Here is a 25,866-nt window from a genome sequence, read left to right on the forward strand (position 1 = left end):
TCAAGAGGGCACAGAGAATCCATTTACACTGACCATTCATTAATTTCCATAAAGCAGGCAAATAATTTAAAACATCGTGAACATCAGCGAATATTAGACTGTTCCAGTACAAAATTTATCTATATAATAACTTCCTCCCAAAAAGAACGACATTGCCAAAACATATGTTTAAAAGAAGCATTAGCTGCATTGCACCACCAACAAGTAGCCAAATTAGACAGTGCCTTATTAAAGAGACATTGCAGTGTCCAGTAGACACAAAACAAATGTTTTGCTGAATAAGGCACAGCCTAAGATCCATAGACGCAATAGTTAGACTCCAAAGCGATGATCCACTGATTAGGTAGAATGAGAGAATCCAATTCCCTATTCCATTCCTGCTTAAATCCCGACATATCATATTTATTCACTGATAACAAGTTTTCATAGACATGGATCACTTTGCCTGACTATCCTCAAGAAGTGCTTCCAATAATGACAGAGACTTTGATGCTGTAAAAGCAGCCAGGCCAAACCTAGATATTAACAAATGCTGCAATTGCAAGTACTGCCATTCGCCCATAGCTGGCAAGTCAATATTTGGCATGCAAGATAAAAAATGACAAAAACTCATCAGAGCCCACCAGTTGATCCAAAGTAAAAATCGCCTTATCTGTCTATGTCCGCCACAAAAACATTTTCTTACCCATTTTTAGATCAGGATTTCCCCATAAAGTAAAGTTAGCATGAGAAAATGGATCAAAGTGTAATTGATGTGACATTATATGCCACACATCTGTAGCTGTAGAAACTGTGGGTGGACCCCTATGCATTTTTCTATGTCTAGAACCTAATGCCATTGTCTATGTCTAGAACATTGTTCTAGACATTGTCAATGTCTAGAACCGTTTAGAGAAAGGAACCAGATAAGAAGATTTCAAAACTGACTGAGGTGGAAGATCCAGTACAGATGGGAAAGACCAAAATTCAGTACAAGTCAACAGATAAGCCCAATGATATAAAGCAAGATCTGGAAACCAAATCCACCTTCTTTAATTAGAAGTTGCATCCTTTTCAGAGATAATCTTGGCAGAGAGACCCCCCCCCCCCAATATATGAAATGAAGCATTGATTTTCTTAAAATATTTGCCAGGTATAGATAAGGGAGCCCCACGTATAACATAAACAATCCAAGGTATAGTATTCATCTTAAGTGTATTTACTTTACCACACAAACTCAGCTTTAAAAGATGCCCATCTATCTAGATCCAGAGAAATCTCATCAGTCAATCTTTTGAGATATATCTCTGGGAATAAGTATTCCATGATAAGTAATAGCATTTGGGCACTATCGAAATTTCCAATCTGTGATAACACTACAAGGTATAGAATCTCCAGTCGCCATCAGTCTGGATTTTGGCCAATTAACTGAATAACCACACAAATTACCAAACTTTTTAATCAGCTGCATCCACGCTAGCACTGGCAACTGGAGTTCAGAAATAAACAATAAAAGATCGGCATAAAGAATAATTTTAAATTCTAAACAATCATGCACAAACCCATGAATGCTACTATTCTGTTTAATAGAAGCACATACTACTTGGAAATCCCCAAATAGCAGGGAAATGGCAAACACATGCATCCCCCCCCTGCATCCATGGGAACCCTGCCAAAGCTCCTCAATCAGGGACTGTGCCTGCGGCAACACCCACATTCCATCCCCACAGGAAAAGAGGCAATGTACTTGGGTCAGTGGGGATATGCCCCAGCACACCTCTGCATTGCACCGCACACAACATGCAAAACAACTCCACATTGAGCTGAAGCTGTCAATCCCCGGGCATCCCTTCAGGCAGGAGTTCGAATCCCCTTATGCTGCTCACAGCCACTGTTTTGGAGCACACCACACAAAGGGAGAAAGAACAGGATATGCAATGCAGCTCCCTGGGCATGGGGCCTGCAGAGGGCATACACTGCCAGAGTCACCCAGGGAGGAAGACTGCACTGACAAGCAGTAAAAAAAAAAGGGACTAGGATAAGCAACAAGGGCCACCACAGGCAAACACTGACAGCACCAACCTCCAGTGGCTGTCTACATAGGGAGGAGGAGATAGGAGTTTCAGACCCACCAGAGGGAATGTGGGAAATGCTTCACACCTTTTGCTTGCCTGACTAAAAACAGTCATGTCAGGGGCAAAAGAGAAAGAACTCCTGGGACTCAAACCACACTGCAAACACCACAGCAGTCCAGAAGCACTTGGCCAGAGCAGCAGACTGGAAACATCAGAGGGCATCTGTCTTCCTCTTTCTTCCACCCATCATCTGAATTGTGGTCTTCCTGTGTAGGGTTTATATGCCATAGGGGTGTGATGTGATTGGGTGTAGAGTTGCATCATCTCCTATGCTCTGTCTTGATGACTTCAACAGGGCAGTCATCAATGTGGGGACAGCTGTTTTTTCATTCCTCCCCACCCCTGAAGTCAATGGAAGGGAAATTTCTTGTGCAAGGTCCGGGGCTGGTGTACAGTTATGCTGTCAACAGAGGCATGAATGGTCATGGTCTGGAGGAGTATAGGATACAGTGTAAGTGTGTTCCCATCCATGTCCCACCTTCAGCTCTACCCTATCTTAGCTGTTGGGCTGGCATCTTTTTGCCGGTGCGCTGGCAGAGTGTTCCACTGGCATATCTTTCCTGCTGGTGTAGTGTGGTTTCCTCCATATCCTGTTATCCCTCAGCCAGCCGATTTCAAGTATAGGCTTGCTCCATTTCTGTACTTCCTGAGTTGGGTTGTGTACATTGCTAGAGAAACTAGAATTGAAATAATGGTGAGATAGAATAAATTATTATGGGTAAACACCCCCCCCCCCCGAATCCTTCACGTATAACAACTGGCTTTATTACCATTTTTTAATGTATGAAAACATTATTGACATGTACTTGCTACTAGATTTATTTAACAAAACCTGGTATGAGCTCTACATTGTGTGTTTTTCAAATGCGCTTTAAATGTTTAATACCACAAAATCTTAGGCAAGCAAGGCACCACATGAAATAAGCATGCATAGGTGACGGGCACTATTGACTTGACTGAGAAATGGTTGCTGAATTTATTTGTTTGTTTGTTTGTTTATTAGTAAAACTTGTAAACCACTTCATGTAATAAAATCTTGGAGGGAGCAATTCAGAGGCCCCAAGACAGTGTCTGGGAGGCCATAGGATAGTTCAGATTTCTGAATTTGAGGGCAGAGACAGCACTCTGACATCGGGCTCAGGAGTCCGAGCTTCCCTCCCCCTCACAGCTGGTGTGGAGCGAACCATGCTGGCTGCCTCTCCGAGGTCACAACAGCAACTTCAGATAGGAGGGAAAGGGGGCAGTTCTGTGGGTGGGGACAGGAGGGGGCAGGGGAGGGCGGCTTACAAAGAATCCTCCAGCCATCCCAGCCTCCTTCCCTCCCACTCCGCAGAGCCCCAGCTAGACAGGTGAAAAAGCCTGTCTATCAAAAATGCAGAGCAAGAAGAGCACGGAAGTGAAGATCGCCTCTGTGTTCCTCCTGCTCTGCATAAGATGCCCATCAGCCTCCAAGTTCAGAGGCTGACAGGCATCCCAATAGAATTGTGCTCTAAGTGATTTTAAAAACCACCTTTTTTAAAAGCTGAGACCTTTTTGTAAATTACCACTTCTAGACGTTCCCATCATGAGAAATAGGAATGCAAAATAATAATCTTCTGCTTTCTAATACTTAAGGTTTCTCTAATATTTGTTTTCTAGGCATTTTGATAGTTTTAAATCGAAAATGGAACAAAAGCTTATTATTTTGGTGCTTTTATTGAAGTTGGTTTATTAAGTACCAGCCCGAGCCTCTGCAAGTCCTTTTGAATGCAGTGGGCCATACTCCCAAGGAAGTGTTTCTAGGATTGCAGCCGACTGAGCTCAGTGCCAGTTATCCTTACGGAGATGGTAACCTAGGTGTGCGTTTGCTTTCAGCTTTGTTTTATAAGTTAGTGGTATTTAACTTAGGCAGCTAAAGAAAGGGCAGTTATGTAAGATGTGGATAATGAAATCTCATGCTCTGTGAGATTAGCTGTGGTTATATGACTTAGGCAAGATAATTTTTATTATACATGAAGTATGTACAACATCTTACAGCTGATCGCATATAATGGGCTTTCACTTTCCTGTGAAGCATCCATCCTCAAACTGCAAGGCCTCAATCCCAGCTAAAGTTCATCATGACCAAGTCCTATTGAAGCCAATGGTACAAGTTGGTAATAACTAACTTGTCTTATTGTTTTCCATGAGGACTTAGTTATGGCCACTTTAGCTAGGCTTCAGGGCATGGTCTGAAGGCACATGATACAGCAACCATGTCAAAGCTAAGCCAGTTTGGGTCTCATCACTGTCTAAATGGGAGTCCCCCTATGAGGCCCATGTTCGTTGCCTTGGAAGAAAAATGGTAGTATAAATGTCATAAATACAATAGTCTGGTCCCATGTTTGCACTACAAGTTCACCCTCTTCTATTTGGTGCATTAATGGTTTCCCACATTTGTTCTGAAGATGAGAAAATTGGAAACTCATTGTTCGCTCCCTAATTGCAATTGCGCTTGGAACCGGCACCTTGGGTTTGTTGGACACGTTTTACTTGGGAGCATGGCTTCTGTTCTCCTGTACACTCTTGCTCCTTTTCCCCATACCTATTCCTTTTTGGAAAATTGGTTAAGAATGTTAGATTTCTGGTGAGATTTAACCCATTGAAATTTTCCCCTCTCACATGGTTAGTCATCACACAGATGTGCACAAGTCACTTGTTTCTACTCCAGAGCCCTTCAGGTATTAAAAGGTGGGACTGAAGTCTCACTGGTGTTATCTAGAACACTACTGAACCCCATGCAAAATAACTGGTGAAAAGTAGATTCCCCCCCCCCCCTCTATATTTATTCTGGATCATCTTGTTTTAGCTAAACAGGAAATACATTTCTCTTTGTCTTTACCCATTCGTGGTTTAATTTAACTTTTTTATACTGTGTAAAGTATTTTAAGCCTTCACTTTTGTTGTCTTTAATTCTGGATGTGATTTCCGTAGTTATTTCTCTTGATATAGGAAAGCTCAGTAGTAGTACGATTGCATGCTCCAATATGGGACTGGCCTTAGTGTCTTTAATAGTTTCAATGAGAGGAGAATTTCCATTCACTTTTTCAATTTTCATAAGTGTACAATTGGGCTCATTTCACATGCCAGCATACTGTACAATTGCGCTCATTTCACATGCCAGAAAGGTTATGCTCAAAATCCTACAAGCTAGGCTTCAGCAGTATGTGAACCGAGAACTACCAGAAGTACAAGCTGGGTTCCAAAGAGGCAGAGGAACTAGAGATCAAATCGCCAACATTCGCTGGATCATGGACAAAGCAAGAGAATTCCAGAAAAATGTTTATTTCTGCTTCATTGACTATGCTAAAGCCTTTGATTGTGTGGATCACAACAAACTCTGGCAAATTCTTAAAGAGATGGGAGTACTAGACCACCTTACCTGTCTCCTGATAAACCTGTACGAGAGTCAAGAAGCAACAGTAAGAACCGGACATGGAACAACCGATTGGTTCAAAATTGGGACAGGAGTACGACAAGGCTACATATTGTCGCCCTGCTTATTTAACTTATATGCAGAGTACAACATGAGAAACGCTGGGTTGGATGAATCACAGGTCGGAATTAAGATTGCTGGGAGAATTATCAACAACCTCAGATACGCAGATGATACCACCCTAATGGCAGAAAGCGAAGAGGATCTCAAGAGCCTCTTGTTGAGGGTGAAAGAGGAGAGTGCAAAAGCTGGTCTGAAACTCAGCATTAAAAAAACTAAAATCATGGCATCTGGCCCCATCACTTCCTGGCATATAGAAGCGGAAGAAATGGAAGCAGTGACAGATTTTATTTTCTTGGGCTCCAAGATCACCGTAGACGGTGACTGTAGCCATGAAATTAAAAGACGCTTGCTCCTTGGGAGGAAAGCTACGGCAAACGTAGACTGCATAGTAAGAAGCAGAGACATCACCTTGCCGACAAAGGTCCATATAATCAAAGCTATGGTTTTCCCAGTAGCAACGTATGGCTGTGAGAGCTGGACTGTAAGGAAGGCTGAGCGCTGAAGAATTGATGCTTCCGAACTGTGGTGCTGGAGAAGACTCTTACGAGTCCCCTGGACTACAAGGAGGTCAAATCAGTCCATCCTAAAGGAAATCAACCCTGACTGCTCATTGGAAGGACAGATACAGAAGCTGAAGCTCAAATATTTTGGCCACCTAATGCGAAGAGAAAAGTCACTGGAAAAGACCCTGATGCTGGGAAAGATTGAAGGCAAAAGGAGAAGGGGACGGCAGAGGATGAGATGGCTAGATAGCGTCACCGATGCAATGAATATGAACTTGAGCACACTCCGGGAGAGAGCGGAGGACAGGAAGGCCTGGCGTGCTATGGTCCATGGGGTCACGAAGAGTCGGACACGACTGAATGACTGAACAACAACAACAACAACAAGAGTTGCAGTGGCAAGGGAAATGGTATCTGTCTAAATTCCCGACTATTGAAGGCATAGGAGCCCTGTTCCACAGGAAATCTGGCAGCCTTCTCTCTAATGCAAGTGGTGAACATCCATTTGTGGGTGATCTAGGTGAAAAGGGAACTAAGGGCGCATCTATCCATACACAGTCTGAGTGATAAACCGATTGGGATTACATACTTATCCCATTTTGGCCGACATACAACCTTTCACAGGAGAAGCTCAAGAGCAACTGGTTCTTCCTGTTTTCAGCAGAAGCTGGCTGTACAGAATATTGATTGGCTTTCTCTCAGCTGTGCAGAGTACCGATCATCACAAGGGCCACCCAGTCACAAAGCTGCAAACTGCCCCTCTTCCACAAATTAAACCTGGAGCAGTGTTTCAAGTTAAAAATAAAGACTTGGTTAGAAAAGAGGGCCAAACACTTAACAGGAAGTATGTGTGTGATTTTAACAACAGTTGAAAGCCTTCCTGAAGTGTGCAGGGGAGGGGTGAAGAGAGAGAGAAAATTATTGCTGGATTCAGGACCAAGTATATATGTCACTTGAGGAGCAAAGGTAAGGAGAAGCAGAGCTTGCCCTACTCGAGAAAAAAATGCAACAGCTTCTGTGTGTATGTTTATGAAAACTGGAAAAGGGAACTGAAAAGGGACCAGCTAAAAAGAGAATTGACTAGTCTTTTTTTTCTCCCTTTGCAGACTGTTTCCAATGGATTGGGCTCTGTAGATGACATTGAAACAGGTGATAGTTTTATATTCCTTTGATTTATAGCTACTGCTGTCCCTCTTAATGGCACAAGAAGCTTTGACTTCAGGAAGGGTATGGAGATACCTGCAGAACATCTGCCTGCTTTTTTGTCACTAAGGCACATAACTGGAGCCGCAGGAAATGTCCGTGGGGAAAGCCAAGTTCTTTCTCTTTGGGAAGTTGGCACTGTTCTTATGTTTGTTCCTATCAGTGGTGTGGTTGGGCAGGAGAACCAATGGAGGCTGAAGATCCTAGTGCAAGTAAATGGTGGTGAGGGAATCCACTGCTGATGACATCTGATCCCCATGATACACGCTGTGCAGACATGCTGTAAATTTTGGGAGATACGTGTGAGCCACATATCAGGAAGTTGTTAGGAATGTGACTTTAGAACAGCCTTCCCCAACCTAGTGCCCTCCATATAATTTGGACTTCAGTTCCCATCAGTGGTCAGGAATGCTGGGAGTTGTAGTCCAAAAATCTGGAGCACACCAGGTTGGGGAAGGCTGCTTTAGAATGTAATCTGCCTGACAGCCATTTAGAGAGCAATCTATGGCTGCTAGACAGTGTCTAGATGGCCATACGATTTTTCGGTTTGTGGGAACTGAGCTCAGAGCCAGGGCTCTGAGCTGGAATTCCAGAAACCAAGCTCCCCACCCCATCCCCTGTGCCTTGTAGGCGGTGCGGTTCTTAACCCATCTCCGTGCTCATACATGCAGCGTGGAACGAGTGAAAAGTGGGCATTACCAGGGGAGAAGACTGCGGAAGCATCATTACAACACTTCCTATGTGCCATGCAGCTTCCCCCCCCTCCCCGAAGTCCCCAGCTAGGCAGCCAAGTTGCAAATACAGGCCTCTGTGCTCTGCCTGGCCTACATTGGATAGTCGGCCGCCTCCAAGTTTGGAGGCGGCCAACTATCCCAGTAGGATTACACCCTTAGTGAAAGTCCAGCAGTCATATTTTGAAGGCAGGAGAGACTATAGTTCAGTGATGAAGTGTATCCCTTGCATGCAGAACATCCCTGGTTCAGTCACTGGCATCCCCAGTTTAAAAATAAGAGGGATCCGGTAGCAGGTGATGAAAAAACTCTTTGCTTGAAACCTGGGAGAGCCAGCACCAGTCAGAGTAGGCAGTACTGGGCTAGACAGACAAATATTCTGAGCTGGTTATAAAGTAGCTTGCTATACTTCTGAGATCAAAATTCCCTGACCTTCATGTTTTTCCACCTGACTGGGATGTGTGTGCACTGCCACCCAGCCATGATCCAATTATTCCCCTTGCAGACAGCTCTGTGGGCTTCCAGTGCATCACTCCACCCAGTGTTGTGAGCGAGGGCTCTTCCTTTTCACCATCTGACTTGGATACAAAAGGCCCGCCAACGTTACTCCCTGCTGCCACCCTGCTCCCTTCTACAGATGCTGCATCCATACCAGGCTCTGAGAGTGTGGACGACTTTACTGAAGGAGGGGTTCTTGGGGACGAACTGGACTCTATCTTAGATTCCATCACGGATGGGTCACAGTATGCACTGGTAAGAGTAGATTTCTTAGATGTCTATCCATTGCTCTGTTTCTGGTTATTCTTTTATGATCTTCCCTCTCTCCTCCCCTTGACATGAGAGCATTCTGTGTATTTTCACCCTCCTCTTTTTGTCTTCTAAAAACCTGGGGGGAATCTTTGCTAACAAGAGAGTAGAGTATATTACGCTTTTCCATGTGCGATTGTTTTCCATGTGCAGCTGGGGTGCACAAAGGGCCTGTGCAAATTGCGTACTCCCAATTGTCTAACCATGGTTAAGCAATGGGAAGCAGGCTTCAGGATTGTGCACTCCCTCCCCTCAGCCCCTGCCTTCTTGAATGTAAATTCTCCTCTGCCACTCTTAAATGCGGTTCAGGGATACAATGGCATCAAAAGTTAATCACAGTTAAAACTGACTTGGATTCCCTCCCCTCACCCATTCCCCAAATCCTGGTTAAGAGGGAACCCTGGTATGAGGAACGGGGAATTCCATCACTCAGTGGCAGAACATGTGTTTTGCATGCAGAAGAACCCTTTCATTCCCTGGCACTCCAGTTAAAACAATCTTGGGTAGCAGGACTTGGAGAGACTTCAACATGAGACCTTGGAGACAAAACCTGACTAGATATAATCAGCCTTCCCCAAGGTGGTGCCCTCTGGATGTTTTGAACTATGGGTTGGATCCAATGGGACCTTGTGTGGGCGCCCGAGGCCTAGCGGTGCACATGCAGCCCCTACCACTGGTGGCCGCAATGTAGCACTTCTGGGGGCAAGCACCGAAACGAGCAGAAATGCTCATTTCTGGAACAGGCAGAACGTTTCCGCTCGTTTTGGCACTTGCCCCCAGAAGTGCTACATTGCATCCAGCAGCGGTAGGGGCTGCACGTGGGGCACCCCTGCAAGAGTCCCATTGGATCCAACTCTGCAACTCCCATAGCTGCAGCCTGTATGACCAGTGGCCAGGGATGATGGGAGCTGTAGTCCAAAACATCTAGAGAGTGCCAGTGTTGGAGAAGGCATTCCGACCCAATACTGGGAAGCTTTATATGTTTGTTCTCCTCCACAGCCCTCCCTGCCTTTGAATGCTGGGTCATCTGAGACCATTTCAGCTTCTCTGGCTCTGGACTCACAGTAGCATCTATAAAAACAAGAAGGAAGAGGCTACCAGCAGCTCAAGTTTGTAGTTTTTCTGCTGCTTCGTGCCTCACTCTGCTTTGACTCTCCGTGGCACCTCTTCTGTACCCTAGTGGAACTGTTTGCCTGCTGCCTGCCTGTTTTCCTCTGTCTAGTCATGCCAGCTATGTCCTGGCTTGTCCCTGACACTTGGTTAGTCTTAACTGTGGTTAATGTTGATGTCAGTTTAATTCTTAACAGCAATAGGAGACAGGATTTGCACTTCAGAAGAGAGGGGCTATGTCTGTGCCCAGTCACAGGCTGGTATTTCTGCCATATTGGGGAAAGTAACTGTGGACTAGTCTTACGTTCTGACTTTCAAGGTACCCTGTGCCACCTCACCTGTGTGTGTACTGTGTTTCTTGCTCCCCTCTAATTATGACATGTCTCATCTTTCTCACTAAAGTCTCTGGTCCAAGGTGCCATCCCTGCCAGACTGCCTAGCGAGATGCCCCAGCTGATCCCTGTGTTTCCAGGTGGCACTCCACTGCTCCCTCCTGTGGTGACGGCCAACATTCCAGTCTCCACACCTCTCCCTCCTGCCTCCTTTGGCTTAGTGATGGATGCCACAAAGCAGCTCTCCTCCTCATCTGTTCTGGATGCCTTTGAATCGCCCGTGGGTGGCAGCGGCAGCTCCCCTTTGGACTCATTGGATTCGCTAGACCTTCTCCCATACACAGAGTCCCGACTGGATGTGTTGGATGCTTTCGGAACTAGTAGGGGATCACTGGATGCACTGGATTCCTTTACTGTAGGTAGGTATATGGGGCCTGTTACCTTGTGACACAGGAAGAGTAACACTGCATCAAAATTCCACATTGGGTTCTAGGCACTTCTCTGTCAAGAATCAGCTACCTGGGGCTCATGTTATATACTCCTCTGCTGCCATCTAACTCTCTCTCCCCTCACCCCAACTCATTAGAGTCCCAGGCCTGCCCCTCCACTCTCCCAATTCCCCCATCATCTCTTGCCAGCTGTAAAACCTACTGCAAGTCTCAGTTTGTACACTGCCCATCATGTGGTTGACACTAAATAATGTTAAATAGCAGCAGCATTAGTAGATTAATGCATTATAGATTAAGCAAAAGTTGTAAAGAATTGTATGTGGTTAGTAACACAAATGAATAACAAGATTGTGCAGAGAAAATTAACATCTCAGGGGACAAAGAGGTAAGGGGAATGTTTCGGGATGAACTAAAGCTAATTTAAGAAGCTTGGCATAATTTGTTTTTCCTCTAACAGTGATGTCTAATGGACTAGAAAATATTTTTCCTCTTACTGAATGCCCCTGCCTTGGAATAATTTCAAATAAAGACTGGAGAGACAATCCACTGGGAAGTTCTCCCATTGTAATGAATGGGAGCTGTGCAAGAGTACCACTAACATATTTTTTTATTTAGTTGGGTTCCCCCCTCCCCGAAAAAATTATTACTGAAAGTATTTGAGTACTAAAGGAATGTGGAACTTGGTTTCTTCTGCCTCTTGGGCATTTCAGAAAAGAGAAGGTGCTTGTGTGTGGTAGTGTTCCTATAGTTGGCAGCAGTGTTTTACACTGACAAATCATTTGCGTTCCTTTTGCATTTTTCTCTCACTGTTTAGAGGAAACCAGCACCCAAGAACCACGGCAACCTGCTGGTATCCAGAAACCACCACCTATGGTGAGTTGGTGACTCACTCTGAATTAGGAAAAAGAAGGGAACACGTTTTCTACTTCAGTGCAACAGTCAGTAGTTAGTGCACAACCCAGTTATGGGTTCCCAAGTTTCAACCAACCCATTCCACTAAATTGGCATAATATGGCAGCCATTCCATAGTTCTTCTTTGCTCCTCACCCCAGCTAGAATTTGTTGGAATGCTCAAAGGAGTTTATGTTGGATTTATGACAAAGCTTGGGAGCAGGTTGGCCGTTCTCCCTGTAGAGTTGTGACAGAGGGCAGTCCTTCTTCCACACAGAGTAATCATTGAGGGTCACTCTTCTGAAATGCTGCTGGACCTGGATTTTCTGCAACCACCTCTTGCTTGGTAGCAACAAACTGCTTTAGGACTCTATTGAATTAACTTGGGAACCCTACGGAAGGGATTGGATAGTGTGTTGCTATAAGTGGAGAGGTGTTTAATTGAATGAATTCTGGTGCTGAGAGCTACCTCTCTGCTGTCAGTTAAGTGCTGAGAATGAAGCAGTGGTCTCTTTTAATCTGCTTGCTTCTGTTGTCTTGATCATTTAGGAATTGAAGGACCTCGGGACAAGCATGCACCTAGTTTTTGGTGAGCTTTAAAGAGAGCTTCTTTCTATTGTCTTTTCAGGCAAATCATACTGGGCCAAGTCACACGATGGTACCCAAAGTGGTGGAACTGCTGATGTCTCAGCCAGAGTCAGTGATGCCCAGCACAGCACTGCTTGTGAAGAATCCACTGGCATCCACTCATATCTTCAAACAAGCTTGTCACATCTGCTATCCCAAAACAGGTTATCTGCTCTTGGTGAATGTGGTCCAAATGCTGTTGGCAAAGTTGGGCTCTTGTTAATCTTGTCCTCCCCTTGTAGGGCCCAAGGCTGGCGATTATACCTATCGAGAAGGTCTGGAACACAAGTGCAAGAGGGATATACTGCTGGGCAGACGCCGTAACTCTGAAGATAAAACCTGGAAGAGAATCCGGCCACGTCCAACCAAGACCAATTTTGTGGGATCTTATTATCTGTGCAAAGGTGAGTTGAAGGAGGAGAAAGAGATGGAGTGGGGGCTAATTTAGGGAGAAAGTGAGTTCTAAGTAATTTGGAGTGGGGTGGGCAAGGAGAGGGTGACTTGTTTGGATAGCTTTAAAAGGGGGTTAGACAAATTCCTGGAGGAGTAGGCTAACAACGGCTACTAGTCCTGATGCCTGTATTCTACCTCCAGTATCAGAGGCAGTGTGCCCATGTACACCAGTTGCAGGGGAACATGGGCAGGAGGATGCTGTTGCACTCGTGTTCTGCTGGTGGGTTTCCTGTGAACAACTGGTTGGCCACTGTGTGAACAGAATGCTGGACTAGATGGACCCTTGGTCTGATCCAGCAGGGCTCTTCTTATGTTCTTACGTTTCTTTTGACCATCCCTCTCCTTCATGTGTTCACACTTTCGTTCGATAAGCACATTTGGAGACAGGCAATCCCTCATTAACAATTTTCAGGGGAGTGTTGGAGTACAAGGGAGGCAGAAAAATCTAGAACACTGTTTGTAGGAACTCTGCTATTATGCTATACCAGTGGTTTTCAAACTGTGTTCCAGGAACTGTGGCTTCTTGGGAAACTTATCAGAGGCATCTCAATGAGAAGTAGGGCTGCGCACAGCCCCCCCCCCCCCCGACCTACTTCAGAGGCCGATTTGGAGGTCCCGAATCAGCCTCGATCTGCCTTGGCCTGCTCTGGAGCTGGACTGACCTGCTTCAGGCTCCGGATCTAAAGCAAGATCTGGAGACCCAAAGCAGGGGGCCCTGCCACCACCGAGCAAACTGCTGCCAAGATGCATGAGACTCCCCCCTCCTTACCTGGACCTGTTGGGAGCATGCGCAGCCATCGGCCTCTGCAAGGGAGTCACCATTTTTTTAAGAAGAAGTTGCCATTTAAGAAGAAAAGTCGCCATTTTGAGTAGGTGCCATTTGAAAGAAAATGGCGACTTCCTCTAAGACAGCAATGGCTGCCGGCACTCCCCAGGGATCCAAGTAAGGAGCGGGGGGTTCGTGCAGCTGGGCAGTGCTGCTGTGTGGATTGGGCCAAAGCATCCCAAAGCACTTCAGAGCGATCAACCCATTTTGGAGCACTTCAGCCTGAACCTGACCCACTCCAGAACCGCACCTCTTCGGTCCAAAATGCCCCAATCCGCTTCGAGGTTCTGACCAAAGCAGTGCACAGCCCTAATGAGACGATCAATGATGGCAGGCAAGATTCCCTGAAAAATAACTTTCCAGCCATGAGTGGTCTTTCCCTGCAAAATCCAACTTTAGCAGAGAGTGAGAGGGTGCATTTTAGGTTAGACTCTGAGCTGGATGTGACAGAGAGGACCAACAACGCTTTGTGTTAACTGAACATACACCTTAGAACCCACCTCAGAATCCTCAGTAGATGTCAAAGTGGTTCCCTGGAAGTAGAAAGTTTGAAAATAATTTGCTGTGAATGACAGTAATTCAATGGGAATAGAAATGCTTGTGAAAAATCAGACTTTGACTTGCATATGCATGTGGTTCTTGCACTAGTCCTATTGGGTGATGGAGAAAAGAAGGTCTTGTCTCATTCCAACACTGATTTACTAATACGTTCTGCAGTAATATTGGCTGTGTGTTCACATTTGCTTTTTTAAAAAATTCACTTGCTTTTTAAAATCCACATACAGTTGCATTTTAGATGGAACTTTCTGGTTTGTACCAGGGTCCCCTTCCATCTAAGAGAAGCACTGTGGCAATCCCATACTGCTTTGCTGTGATTAAGTAAATATGGAGGAAACTCACTAATACTTAGTCCAATTGTATCTAATTGGGAGGACTTAAAGTAGTTTCACTGGAACCCAGTGTAGTCATTGCTTTTTAATGGTACCACCAGTTTTTCCAGAAATAATGAAATTTTACTACTGTTGAAATGCAAAACCCCTGTGGTGATGGGAATGCTTCATAGGGAGTTCCACTGACAAAATGCAGTTTGTGCACCTGACTCGTGATGGAGTTTTAATTCTGTCTTATTTGATGGGGAGAACTCTCTGTATGGAGTCTCCTGTGCTACGTCTTTCTACACCAAGCTTTCTGGTCTCAGAGCCGTCCAAGATATTTTGCTGCCTGAGACAGAATAGCAAATGGTGCACCGCACCCCCACGAGTCAAGGTGCATAGTATCTAAGGCCAGTAAAACTTTTTGGTACTTGGAGCAGAGCATCCCTCAAGTGCCTCTCCCTGTGGGACTAAAAATGCAACAGTAGTAAATTAAATTAAATTAAATGATGAACCATTTGCTGCCCTTTCATGACACCCCAGATCAACTACCTGAGGCAGCCACCTTGCTTAGCCACAAGGTCAGAATAAATTGGTCTACAATCAAAATGATCAGGGACGTGTTATTATGTTCCATCTTGCTTAGCCAACAAGGTCAGAATAAATTGGTCTACAATCAAGATGATCAGGGGCATGTTATTATGATGAAGGGTTACATCAGGATGTGGCATCTTTTGTTTCTTTTTAACTGTTTGTGAAGCTTGGGGTGTGGGGAGAGAAGGAAACAAGAAGGGGAAGCAAGAGAGCTTGGTTCTGATCCCAGTCTCCACTCCGTGTGTGGTGGTGTGATGTTTGTTGCTTTGTAGATATGCTTAACAAGCAGGACTGTAAGTACGGGGATAACTGCACCTTCGCGTACCACCAGGAGGAGATCGACGTGTGGACAGAGGAGCGGAAGGGAACCCTCAATCGTGACCTCCTCTTTGACCCGCTGGGTGGGGTCAAGCGGGGCAGCCTCACCATTTCAAAGATCTTGAAGGAACATCAGGGCATATTCACCTTTCTCTGTGAGGTATGGAGTAGGAGACATAGAAGATGTCCTTCCACTGGATTCCTCTCCTTGTCTATTCTAACTCAATAGCTGGACCAGTGGGCCATTTCACCTAGACTACTGCTCAGTGCTGGCTTTAGACATTTTTTGTTTTGAAGTAAAACACCAAAACCTCTCACAATCTGACCTGGTTTGCACATAACGAGAAACCACCATGGGTGAATTTCCTTGCCAGACTTCTCACTGCAGCAGTGGCTGTCGTTTTGAATATTTGGGGCAGGTCAGGTTTGCACTGTAGCTTGTCACTACGTGTGAACCCGGTGATCATGGGTTGTTGGAGTGGTTGGTAAGCCACCCAGAACCCATGGGCTGTGAGGTATGGACCGGGCTTCTCTCTTCATTCTGGACTGCATCTCAGCTCATTGTTTTAAAGCAGCCTTCTCCAACTTGGTGCCCTCCAGGTGTGTTGGACTACAGGCTTGGGAAGATGGGAGTTCCTGTCCGACATACCTGGAAAGCACCAGGAGGGGGAAGGCTGAAACATTGGACAATGGCATTCCACTGGAATCTGCTGCTTAGTCTCCTGCAGCAGCTTTGCACAGAGCTTCATGGTCAGCCCTGATTCAGCCTCCAGAAGCAGCAAGTAGTGTTGAGGAACAGAGAATAAAAACAGCACTGTTTTTCACTTTTGCAATGGTTAGGATAAGCATCCTGGTCTCTCTAAGGGACTACACAAAGAGCCATTGTGTTCTAGTGGATGGAGTACTTGGTCCTGGGAGATCTGGGGCAAGTTGCAACTTCATAGCCTCAGTTCCTCATCTGTATGACCTATATTCACAGGGTTGTTGTGAGAATGGTTTGTGTTCTTATAGGCAAGGGTTGCATTGAATTGAAAATGCTATAAAGAATATTATTTTTAATAGTAACTTATAGAGACATAAAAGCCTGAACTCCTTTTCTCTATACGTGCTTGCAGATCTGCTTTGACAGCAAACCTCGAATAATCAGCAAAGGGACCAAGGACTCTCCAGCAGTGTGCTCCAACTTAGCTGCAAAACATAGCTTTTATGATAATAAGTAAGTGAGCTGGGCTTCTCTTCTGCCAGTAATGTATATCTGCTTCTAAAAGGCAAGCTGAGACACAAACTCATGGAGCTCCTTTCCTAAGGCCACCCTCTCAGTTCCACTTCTGCAATATGGGAACAATACTGGCCTATCGTAAAGGATTGTGGTAAGGATTATGAATTCCAGCTTCATGCATTGCCGTTAGCAGCATGAGAGCTGATGAAAATGAGAACTGTGCAGACATTATTCTAGGAGTGGGGAGCATGTGGCCCTCCAGATGTTGTAATGCAACCCCCTATCCCTCACTTGGCTATGCTGGCTAGGACTGGTGGGAGTTGCAGCATCTGGAGATCCAGATTTTTCCTTTTCCTGCTTTATGTGTGAAGCACTTGTTACTCGGCTGTGCTCTGGCTGCTCCAATTACCAGCTGATGGTTTGAAGCAGCATCCACAAAGGTGTACCAATGTTCACCACCACAGCTGAGCACCTCAGTTTTGAAACACATGCTTTCCCCTGGTGGGTTCTGATTCATAGGCACCTGATTCGTTTATTTATTTAGAAAGATTTTTAACCTCGGCTTGTTCTGCTGGGAGACTTCAACATCCACGTTGAGGCTGCCCTGCTGGGAGTGGCTCAGGACTTCATGGCCTCCATGACGACCATGGGTCTGTCCCAAGTGGTTTCTGGCCCCATTCATACAGCAGGTCACACTCTAGACCTAGTTTTCTATGCTGAGCAGGATGACGGTGATCTGGGTGTGGAGGAACTTTCTGTTGTTCTGTTGTCATGGACAGATCACTACCTGGTGGGGTTTACACTCACTGGAACTCAGTGCCTCTGCAGGGGTGGGGGACCGATTAAGTTGGTCCACCCCAAGAGGCTGATGGATCTGGATGGTTTCCTGATGGCTCTCGGGGATTTTCCTGCTGCCTCGGCAGGCAATTCTGTCGAAGCCCTGGCTGATCTCTGGAATAGGGAAATGGGTAGGGCGGTGGACACAATCGCTCCTGAGCGTCCCCTCTCATGGCGTGGTGCCAAACCAGCACCCTGGTTCTCTAGGGAACTGGCGGCGATGAAGCGAATGAGACGGAGACTAGAGCGACGTTGGCAGAAATCTCGGAACGAGTCCGATCGAACACGGGCTAGAGCTTATCTGAAGGCCTCCTCTGTGGCAGTGAGGGCAGCAAAGAAGTCTTTCTTTTCTGCCACCATTGCATCTGCAGGGAGCTGACCAGCAGAGCTGTTTCGAGTGGCCAGGGTGTAGAGTGGCCTTCTACATCCTGGCCCATGTGATAAAAATTCTGACCACTCGACAGCCTGCTTTGAACAATTTGCCCAGCACTTTGCTGATAAATTCGCTCGGGTCCGTTTTGACTTGGATGCTGTAGTTGATGCAGATCCTGTGGATGTCACTTTGGCTCCTGCTTGCTCAGTGTTGATGGATTCTTTTCAATTTGTGCAGCCCGAGGATGTGGACAGGATCCTTGGAGCAGTGAGAGCCACCACATATATGCTGGATCCTTGCCCCTCCTGGCTTATTAAAGAGGCCGGAGGAGGACTGGCTGGTGGCTAACGGGAGTGGTTAACGCCTCTTTGGAACAAGGTATTGTTCCATTATGCTTAATAGAGGCGGTTGTGAGACCTCTGTTGAAGAAGCCTTCCCTGAATTCCACCATAGTAGATAACTATTGTCCAGTCTCTAACGTACCATTTTGGGGCAAGATATTAGAGCGTGTGGTGACCTCCCAGCTCCAGGGGTTCCTGGATGAAACGGGTTATCTTGATCCATTTCAATCTGGTTTCAGGCCTGGGTATGGGACAGAGACAGGTATGGGACAGAGACAGCTTTGGTCGCCTTGGTGGATGACCTACGCCGGGAACTGGACAGGGGGAGTGTGTCCCTGTTAGTTCTGCTGGACCTCTCAGCAGCATTCCATACCATCAATCATGGTATTCTTCTGGGACGCCTCGCTGGGATGGGACTTGGGGGTACTGTTTTACAGTGGCTCCATTCCTTCCTAGCGGGGTGAACTGAGAAGGTGGTGTTGGGGGATGCCTGTTCGACTCCGTGGCCGTTAGCTTGCGGGGTCCCTCAGGGTTCTGTTCTGTCCCCCATGCTATTTAATATCTACATGAAACCGCTGGGAGAGGTTGTCCAGAGTTTTGGAGTTCGGTGCCACCAATATGCTGATGACACCCAGCTCTACTACCCCTTCCCACCAGATTCCAAGGAAGCTGTTTCTATCCGTAACCAGTGTTTGGCATCAGTAATGGACTGGATGAGGGAGAACAAATTGAAACTTAATTCAGACAAGACAGAGGTGCTCCTGATCAATCAAAAGGCAGATCAAGGAATAGGGATTCAGCCTGTGTTGGATGGGGTTACACTCCCCCTGAAGACTCAGGTTCACAGTTTGGGGGTGCTCCTAGATTCAGCCCTAAGCCTGGATGCTCAGGTTTCAGTGGTGGCCAGGAGTGCTTTTGCACAGTTAAAACTAGTGCGCCAACTGCGCCCATTCCTGGAGATGTCTGATCTGGCCACGGTGACACATGCCTTAGTTACATCCCGTTTGGATTACTGCAACGCGCCCTACGTGGGGCTGCCTATGAAGAATGTTCAGAAACTGCAGTTGGTTCAAAGAGCTGCTGCCAGACTGTTTACTGGGGCTGGTTATAGGGAGCATTCAACTCCCTTGTTAAAACAGCTTCACTGGCTTCCAGTCTGTTTCTGGGCACAATTCAAAGTGCTGGCTATGACCTATAAAGCCCTATACGGCTCTGGTCCAGGTTATCTGAAAGACCGTATCCTCCCTTACGAATCTGCCCGTGTTCTGAGATCTTCTGGGGAGGCCCTTCTCTCAGTCCCACCACTGTCACTGACACATGTGGTGGGAACCCGGGAGAAGGCCTTCTCCGTGGCTGCCCCACAGCTGTGGAACACACTTCCCAGGGAGGCTAGGATGGCTCCCTCCTTGATGCGTTTTTGGAGGCAGACTAAAACATTCTTGTTCCAGCAGGCCTTTGGGACATAGTTGGAACCTGGGGGTAAGCTGCTAAAACGCTGTTTTAAAATGCTGTTTTAATGTTTTAATATTTTTATTGTTTAAATAATATCTTAACTTCTGTATATTTTCATATGTTTTAATTGTATATGTTTTAATTTTTGTAAGCTGCCTTGTATCCCAGTACTGGGGGAAAAGGAGAGGTATAAATAAATATAATAACAACAACTTGCTTTACAGGGCTCACAGCCCTCATAAGGTGGTTTATGAGTCTCTAAAACACATAAAAATCCAGCATTTCACATGGTGGCACCCAGTATGTGGCATTATCTTTCCTCTTAGATTAGACAGGCACCAACAACTCTTATTTTTAGGTGCATGTTGAAGACACATCTGTTGATGCAAGCCTTCTCTGTGTAGTTTCGCCTGCTATATATTTCATTCTTACAGATATGAAGACCCGGTTTATTGATTCTATGTATTGGTTTTAAGTTTTTATGATTTGTGTACATCACTTTGAAATCTGTAGATGCAAGCAGTTTATAAATACTCACAAATAAATACACCAAGAAATATAGTAATTATAGTTTCAATCATTACAATTTCAACATTTAAACTACAATTTTTACCTCAGTTACAACAAGCCCAGCGCTGATGAGGCCATATGTATCTCCCTGGGGAGAGAGTTCAAAGGTGTGAGGCCATCACTGAGAAGACCCTAGTACCTAACAGCTGTCTCTGGCAGGCTAGAGAACAGGGACTCTGATCTGCCCTTAACACTTGGGCAGATTCATACTGTGTAGGTGGTCCTTCAGATAACATGGTCCTGAAGTGTTTAGGCCTTTAAAGGCCAAAACCAACACCTCAAATTAGGCCTCGAAACAAATAGGCAGCCAGTGCAACCAATACACTGGTTAGTAACACTGGCTCCCTCAAGAGTTCTAGCTGCTTCATTCTGTATCAATTGCAATTTCTGCCATACTTCTAGAATAATGTATAAATCAGGCCTGAGATATAATATTTTATATATTATCCCCATAACTGTTTTTCTTCCAAGAATGGCTCCCAACACATAATTAAAATACATGAAAAGGTACAGCATATTAGGGATGAGTAGCAGTGTTTATGGCAGTCTCTTTTGATCTCTGGCAGTTGATACTATAGTCCAGGTTCTAGGCCTTTCCTTCTAGACCAGTGTTGGAAAACCTTTTTCTATGAAGGGCTATTGACCCATAGGAAAAGTGAATCAGGGGCAGCAATTGATAGTGGGAGGAGCCAGAACCAAATGTAGGCAGAGTTTGCAGGATTGCATAGCTCATCCTCTCTCCATGCCGTCCAATCCTGTCTATACCTGTCATTCTGTCTTGTGCATGTACACGCACACACAGGAAGACGAAGCCATTTCCAGAGGGGTGGTCTGGAGAGCAAGAGTGGGCCCACAGCATCTGGAGAGCCATATGGTGTTGAGGGCCACACAAAATTAAGCTGAGGGTTACAGGTTCTCCATTCTAACTCCGGGGGGAGGAGGCAGAAGGAGATGCAAATGGGCAGGCTGCAAATGGACAGGTCAGAAAAGAGATCTTGGGGTTGTGGTGGACAGCTTGATAAAGATGTCAACCCAGTGTGCGGCTGCTGTAAAAATGGCAAATTCCATGTTAGGCATAATTAGAAAAGGATTTGAGAATAAAACTGCCAATATCATACTACCCCTATACAAATCTATGGTGCAGCCACACTTGGAATACTGTGTCCAGTTCTGGTCACCTCACCTAAAGAAAGATATTGTAGAGCTGGAAGAAGTACAGCTAAAATGATCAAGGGGTAGGAGCATCTTCCCTATGAGAGAAGGTTTCAACAGCTGGGATTGTTTAGCGTGGAAAAAAGGAGGGTAAGAGGAGACATGATAGAGGTCTACAAAATTATTCATGGGTGTGGAGAATGTGGAGAGGGAGACATTTTTTTCCCTCTCTCACAATACTAGAACCTGGGGTCATCCTATGAAGCTGATTGGTGGGAGATTCAGGACAGATAAAAGGAAGTACTTGTTCACACAGTGCATAGTTAAACTATGGAATTCGCTACCACAGCATGTGGTGATGGCCACTAATTTAGATGGCTTTAAAAGGGGTTCGACAAATTCCTGGAGGAAAAGCTATCAGTGGCTACTAGTCTTGATGGCTGTGTGCTACCTCCAGTACCAGAGACAAGTGAACCAGTTGCTGGAGAACATGGGTGTGGGGGTGCTGTTGCACACATGTCCTGCTTGTGGGTCTCTTGTCGACAGTTGGTTGGCCGCTGTGTGAACAGAATGCTGGACTAGATGGACCCTTGGTCTGATCCAGCATAGCTCTTTTTACGTTCTTAGGCTGGCTGGCTCAGCACTGTTCATTTATATCTATATATTTAGTATCACAGACATTTTAAGAAGTATTATTATCTATAATAATAAACGAGGATGTGCGTCTGCCAATGCCATAGCACCAAAACCATGAAACCTAGATGCCTGAAACTTGTCATGCATACTAAGGGAACCCTAGGGATGAGCACTTTGGGGTTATTTTGTTTTTAAAACACATTAATTAACTTTCATTAATTTAAATGTGTTAATGTGGTTGAAGCCTGCAATAACAACTCAGTCACTAGGGGCAGACTTCCCTAACCAGCACATAGCTTTGCAGTCAGTTTGAAGCCACAGGAAATTAGTAGGCCGGGGCACGGAGAGTATGCTGCCCTCTCCCCCTCCAGGGGGCAGCCACTCCTCAGGGGAATGGAGTAGACAGACCCCTCCTTCGGGGCTGTGGAGTGCCCTATGGCAGGGATCGTGCTTAAGGGTGCCAGTGGGCATGGCTTCACTCAGTCAGGATGGGCAACTTTGTGTAAGTTGCCTGTCCAACTCTGACAGCTGTGTAAGTTTGCTTGAAGGTTTCACTGTATCACGCTAAGGGCTATTCCAACCCGTGCAAAGCTGGGTCCGCTCACTAGTGAATAAATATTCCTCCCCTCATTGCAGGTGTCTGGTTCACATTGTTCGTTCCACCTCTCTGAAATATTCTAAGATCCGCCAGTTCCAGGAGCACTTTCAGTTTGACGTGTGCCGGCATGAAGTGCGTTACGGCTGCTTGCGCGAAGACAGCTGCCACTTTGCTCACAGCTTCATAGAACTTAAAGTTTGGTTGCTACAGCAATACTCTGGTGAGTATGCCCATGTGGGTGGGAGGGAGAAGGGACTAGGGATGTCTGCAGGGATGCTGAGAAGGGGGGGGGTTGGTAAGTTTCCACATATATTCTCTGTCTCACTGAGTTGTCACTGGAAATCTCACTGAGTGAGTTACGGAACTTTAAAGGCATCATTACATGTATTCCTTGCAGCACAATCCTGTACATGCTTATTTAGAAGGAAGCGTCACCATGTTCAGTGAGACAGCCTTCGCGTATTAAAATCCTACATACATGATTATGAGTTGGGGAAATGATTTGAGGTGAAAGCTATGTGTGAATACTATATTGTCCCCCTTAAGTATTGGTGCACTTAGTCCATTTGCCTTCCCCCCCACCCATTTCTGATGCTTCTGAACTGTGCTAATTGGTCCCTCCTTTCTCTTACTGTTATTTCTCCCCCGGACCTTTGCAACTGTGCACAAATTTGCCTATATGTAGCCTCGCCTCGTTCATTTCTTTGTATGTTACCTACTCCACTTCCATGCTCCCATTGACAGCTGAAATATACAAAGAAATTGACCAGGCAAGCCTCCACTGATCGGACAGCCAAGTGCACACTTGCAAAGGACCAACCCCCCAAAATAATAATTATGACCCCGTCTGCAGTTTTGAGGCATTGAAAAAAAGGGGGGGGGACAAGTGACAGTCCTTCCAAAGTGCCTTTTCGGCATTAGTGGAAGGGCAGTCACTGGCAAGGGAGGCTGAAAGAATGGCATGGGAATTTTTGCTGCTCTTGCCAAGTGGCTCTGTAGCCAATCCCACCAACCCATGATAAAATCGCTCTCCTGGGTTTGGACAACATGATAACCCACTATGGGCACAAACAACCCTAAAACAAGCCATGGCTTCTCAGTGTGGCTTGTTCACTAAAAATAAGCCACCCTGCAGAAAACGCACCGGGTTCGTACAACACAACAACCCACTATGGCGGCCGCCCATGGTTGGTTGTCGCGTCACATGAACCCAGTCACATTGACAGATCTTTGTTACGTTCCTGTACAGCAAGGGTGGGAATCTCTGGCAGGTCCAGGGGTCAATTTCCACCCCCTTGAACCTCCCGGGGATCCCACCCCTCCCTGCTGCTGCCAAAATTGCAACTGTACTGCTGATTTTGCCGCTGAAATTTAGTGACATAATGGCAAAATAGCTCCTGTTTTGCTGCCACTGCACCATGAAATTTCAACAGCACACTGCCACTTTTTTGCTGCTGTGCTGTCAAATTTTGGTAGCGCTGAGGCAGTGCAGGGTGCAAAAAGGGTTAGGGGACCACATGTGGGCCAAGTGACACCTACCGCTATTGTACAAGAAGCATCCACACTTCAAAAATATCTGTCGCCATGCTGGCAGTCTTGGCAAAAGTGATGAAATATGCCTTAGTATATGTTTGTATTTATTTGTTTATTTATTACACTTATATCCCACCTTTCTTCCGTTGTGGAACTCAAGGTGGCTACATGCAGTCCCCAAGTGGTTTCCCCTCCAAGCACTGACCAGACTCAGACCTGCTTAGCTTCAGCAAAGTGGCTATCTCATGTGCCTTCAGACCATGCCTTGGGACATGTACTGACAAAGGGTATTTTATGTGCAAGAACCTTTATTAAACAGGGCCTGAATTTGTCTGTCAGTCTACTGTCTTTTGTAATACTAAAATCATTTCAAAAATCTAAAAAGACTCCAGAGGTTGGAAGCTCTTAACATGTATCTCTTTTGTTATCCCAGGGATGACCCATGAAGATATTGTACAAGAATCTAAGAAGTATTGGCAGCAAATGGAGGCACATGCCAGCAAAGCTAACAGCAATATGGTAAGAGGTTTCAAAGAGCCAATGCCTTTGACTCTTGGACTTGGGTGCTATGTGAACAGTCATGTTTGTTGATCAAGATAGACAGAATTAGGAAATTCTGTCTGAGTTATTGTTTATTTGTATTTATTTATTTATTACATTTTTATATCACCCACTAGCCCAAGCTCTCTGGGCGGTTCACATTTAATCAATAGGATGTACCCCCTATCCCCTTCTATACCCCCAGGTACGTAAAGCATGCTTGAACATTCCCTATTGTTTCCCTCCACATGGGGAACTCTAAGCATAGTTAACCTGTGGCATTTGTTAGCACAAGAGGAGATGATGGCCACCAACATAGTTGGCTTTCAAGGGGGAATTAGACAAATTCAGGGAGGATATGGCCATCCAGTGACTATATGCTACATCCAGGATCAGAGGCAGCATGCATCTGAATACCAGTTGCAAGGGCAGAACATCATTAGAGGGCTGTTGCCCTTGTGTCTTGCTTGTGGACTTCCTGGGGGAATCTGGTTGGCCACTGTGGGGAACAGGATGCTTGACTGAATAAGCCTTTGGTGTGATACAGCATGGCTCTTTTTATGTTCTTCGTCTGCGTTCTAGAGAATGAGCAATGATTCTCTATGTAGTGAACAGAGCCCCCCTAGGAAAAGGGTCTATAGTTCATTCATATCATCAAATGGCGTAGTGCTCTTTCCCCTTTCTTACTCTTAACTCCTCTCTCTCTCTCATAGAATAATACGGGGGCTAAAGAATGTTAAAGGGTTTGTTAAACTTAAATACCTGTTTACGTGAAAATGAGCCACGTCGTCTTCTCTTAAGATTGCAATCCTAAATGCAGTTACTAGGGAGTAAGTGTCATAGTACACAGCGGGACTTAGGTCTGAGTAAACATGCATAGGATTGCACTACACCATGAACAAAACGGGATCCTGAATGGAACAGGTCAGCCCTGAGCTAGTTTCCAAGGAAGACAGGAGGATGTTTATGGGCACCAACGGCTCTTTGTACTTCAGTGGAGATCATGGAGGTGGGGGAAGTATCTCAGGGGCATTCTTTTGTTCTTGAAGGTTATGCATTTGGGGGAAAAGACTGTTGTTGACAATTTCAGAGACTATAAGCAGAGATTATAAATCGGTTATATCAATGTTTGCTGTTGCTGCTACTACTATTCCTCCCTCCCATTTCCCTTCCCATCTTGCTCCTTCAGACTGATCGTGCAGGCTGACATCTGGTGTAAAGCTGTTAGAGTCAACATTCTCATTTGTTGCTGCTGGTCACTTTAAAAA

General features: G+C 45.6%; 1 protein-coding gene across 13 annotated transcripts in view; it reads left to right on the forward strand.

The window, feature by feature from the left end:
* ZC3H7B (zinc finger CCCH-type containing 7B) overlaps positions 1-25,866 on the forward strand; it is a 77,776-nt gene that overhangs the window by 26,016 nt on the left and 25,894 nt on the right. For 10 of the 13 annotated variants that reach the window (XM_084809958.1, XM_084809960.1, XM_084809954.1 and 7 more), the window contains 10 exons: positions 7,241-7,283; positions 8,574-8,821; positions 10,388-10,736; positions 11,581-11,639; positions 12,286-12,448; positions 12,527-12,688; positions 15,302-15,507; positions 16,463-16,563; positions 22,564-22,745; positions 24,492-24,577. In XM_084809958.1, the coding sequence (XP_084666084.1) occupies positions 7,241-7,283; positions 8,574-8,821; positions 10,388-10,736; positions 11,581-11,639; positions 12,286-12,448; positions 12,527-12,688; positions 15,302-15,507; positions 16,463-16,563; positions 22,564-22,745; positions 24,492-24,577 (1,599 nt within the window). The remainder of the gene's footprint in view (positions 1-7,240; positions 7,284-8,573; positions 8,822-10,387; positions 10,737-11,580; positions 11,640-12,285; positions 12,449-12,526; positions 12,689-15,301; positions 15,508-16,462; positions 16,564-22,563; positions 22,746-24,491; positions 24,578-25,866) is intronic. The other 3 variants (XM_084809961.1, XM_084809963.1, XM_084809965.1) reach the window with 1 other exon arrangement.

Source organism: Heloderma suspectum, chromosome 7, assembly GCF_057233095.1.
Source record: "Heloderma suspectum isolate Gila_16-S chromosome 7, 16-S_ref, whole genome shotgun sequence".
NCBI lineage: Eukaryota > Metazoa > Chordata > Lepidosauria > Squamata > Helodermatidae > Heloderma > Heloderma suspectum.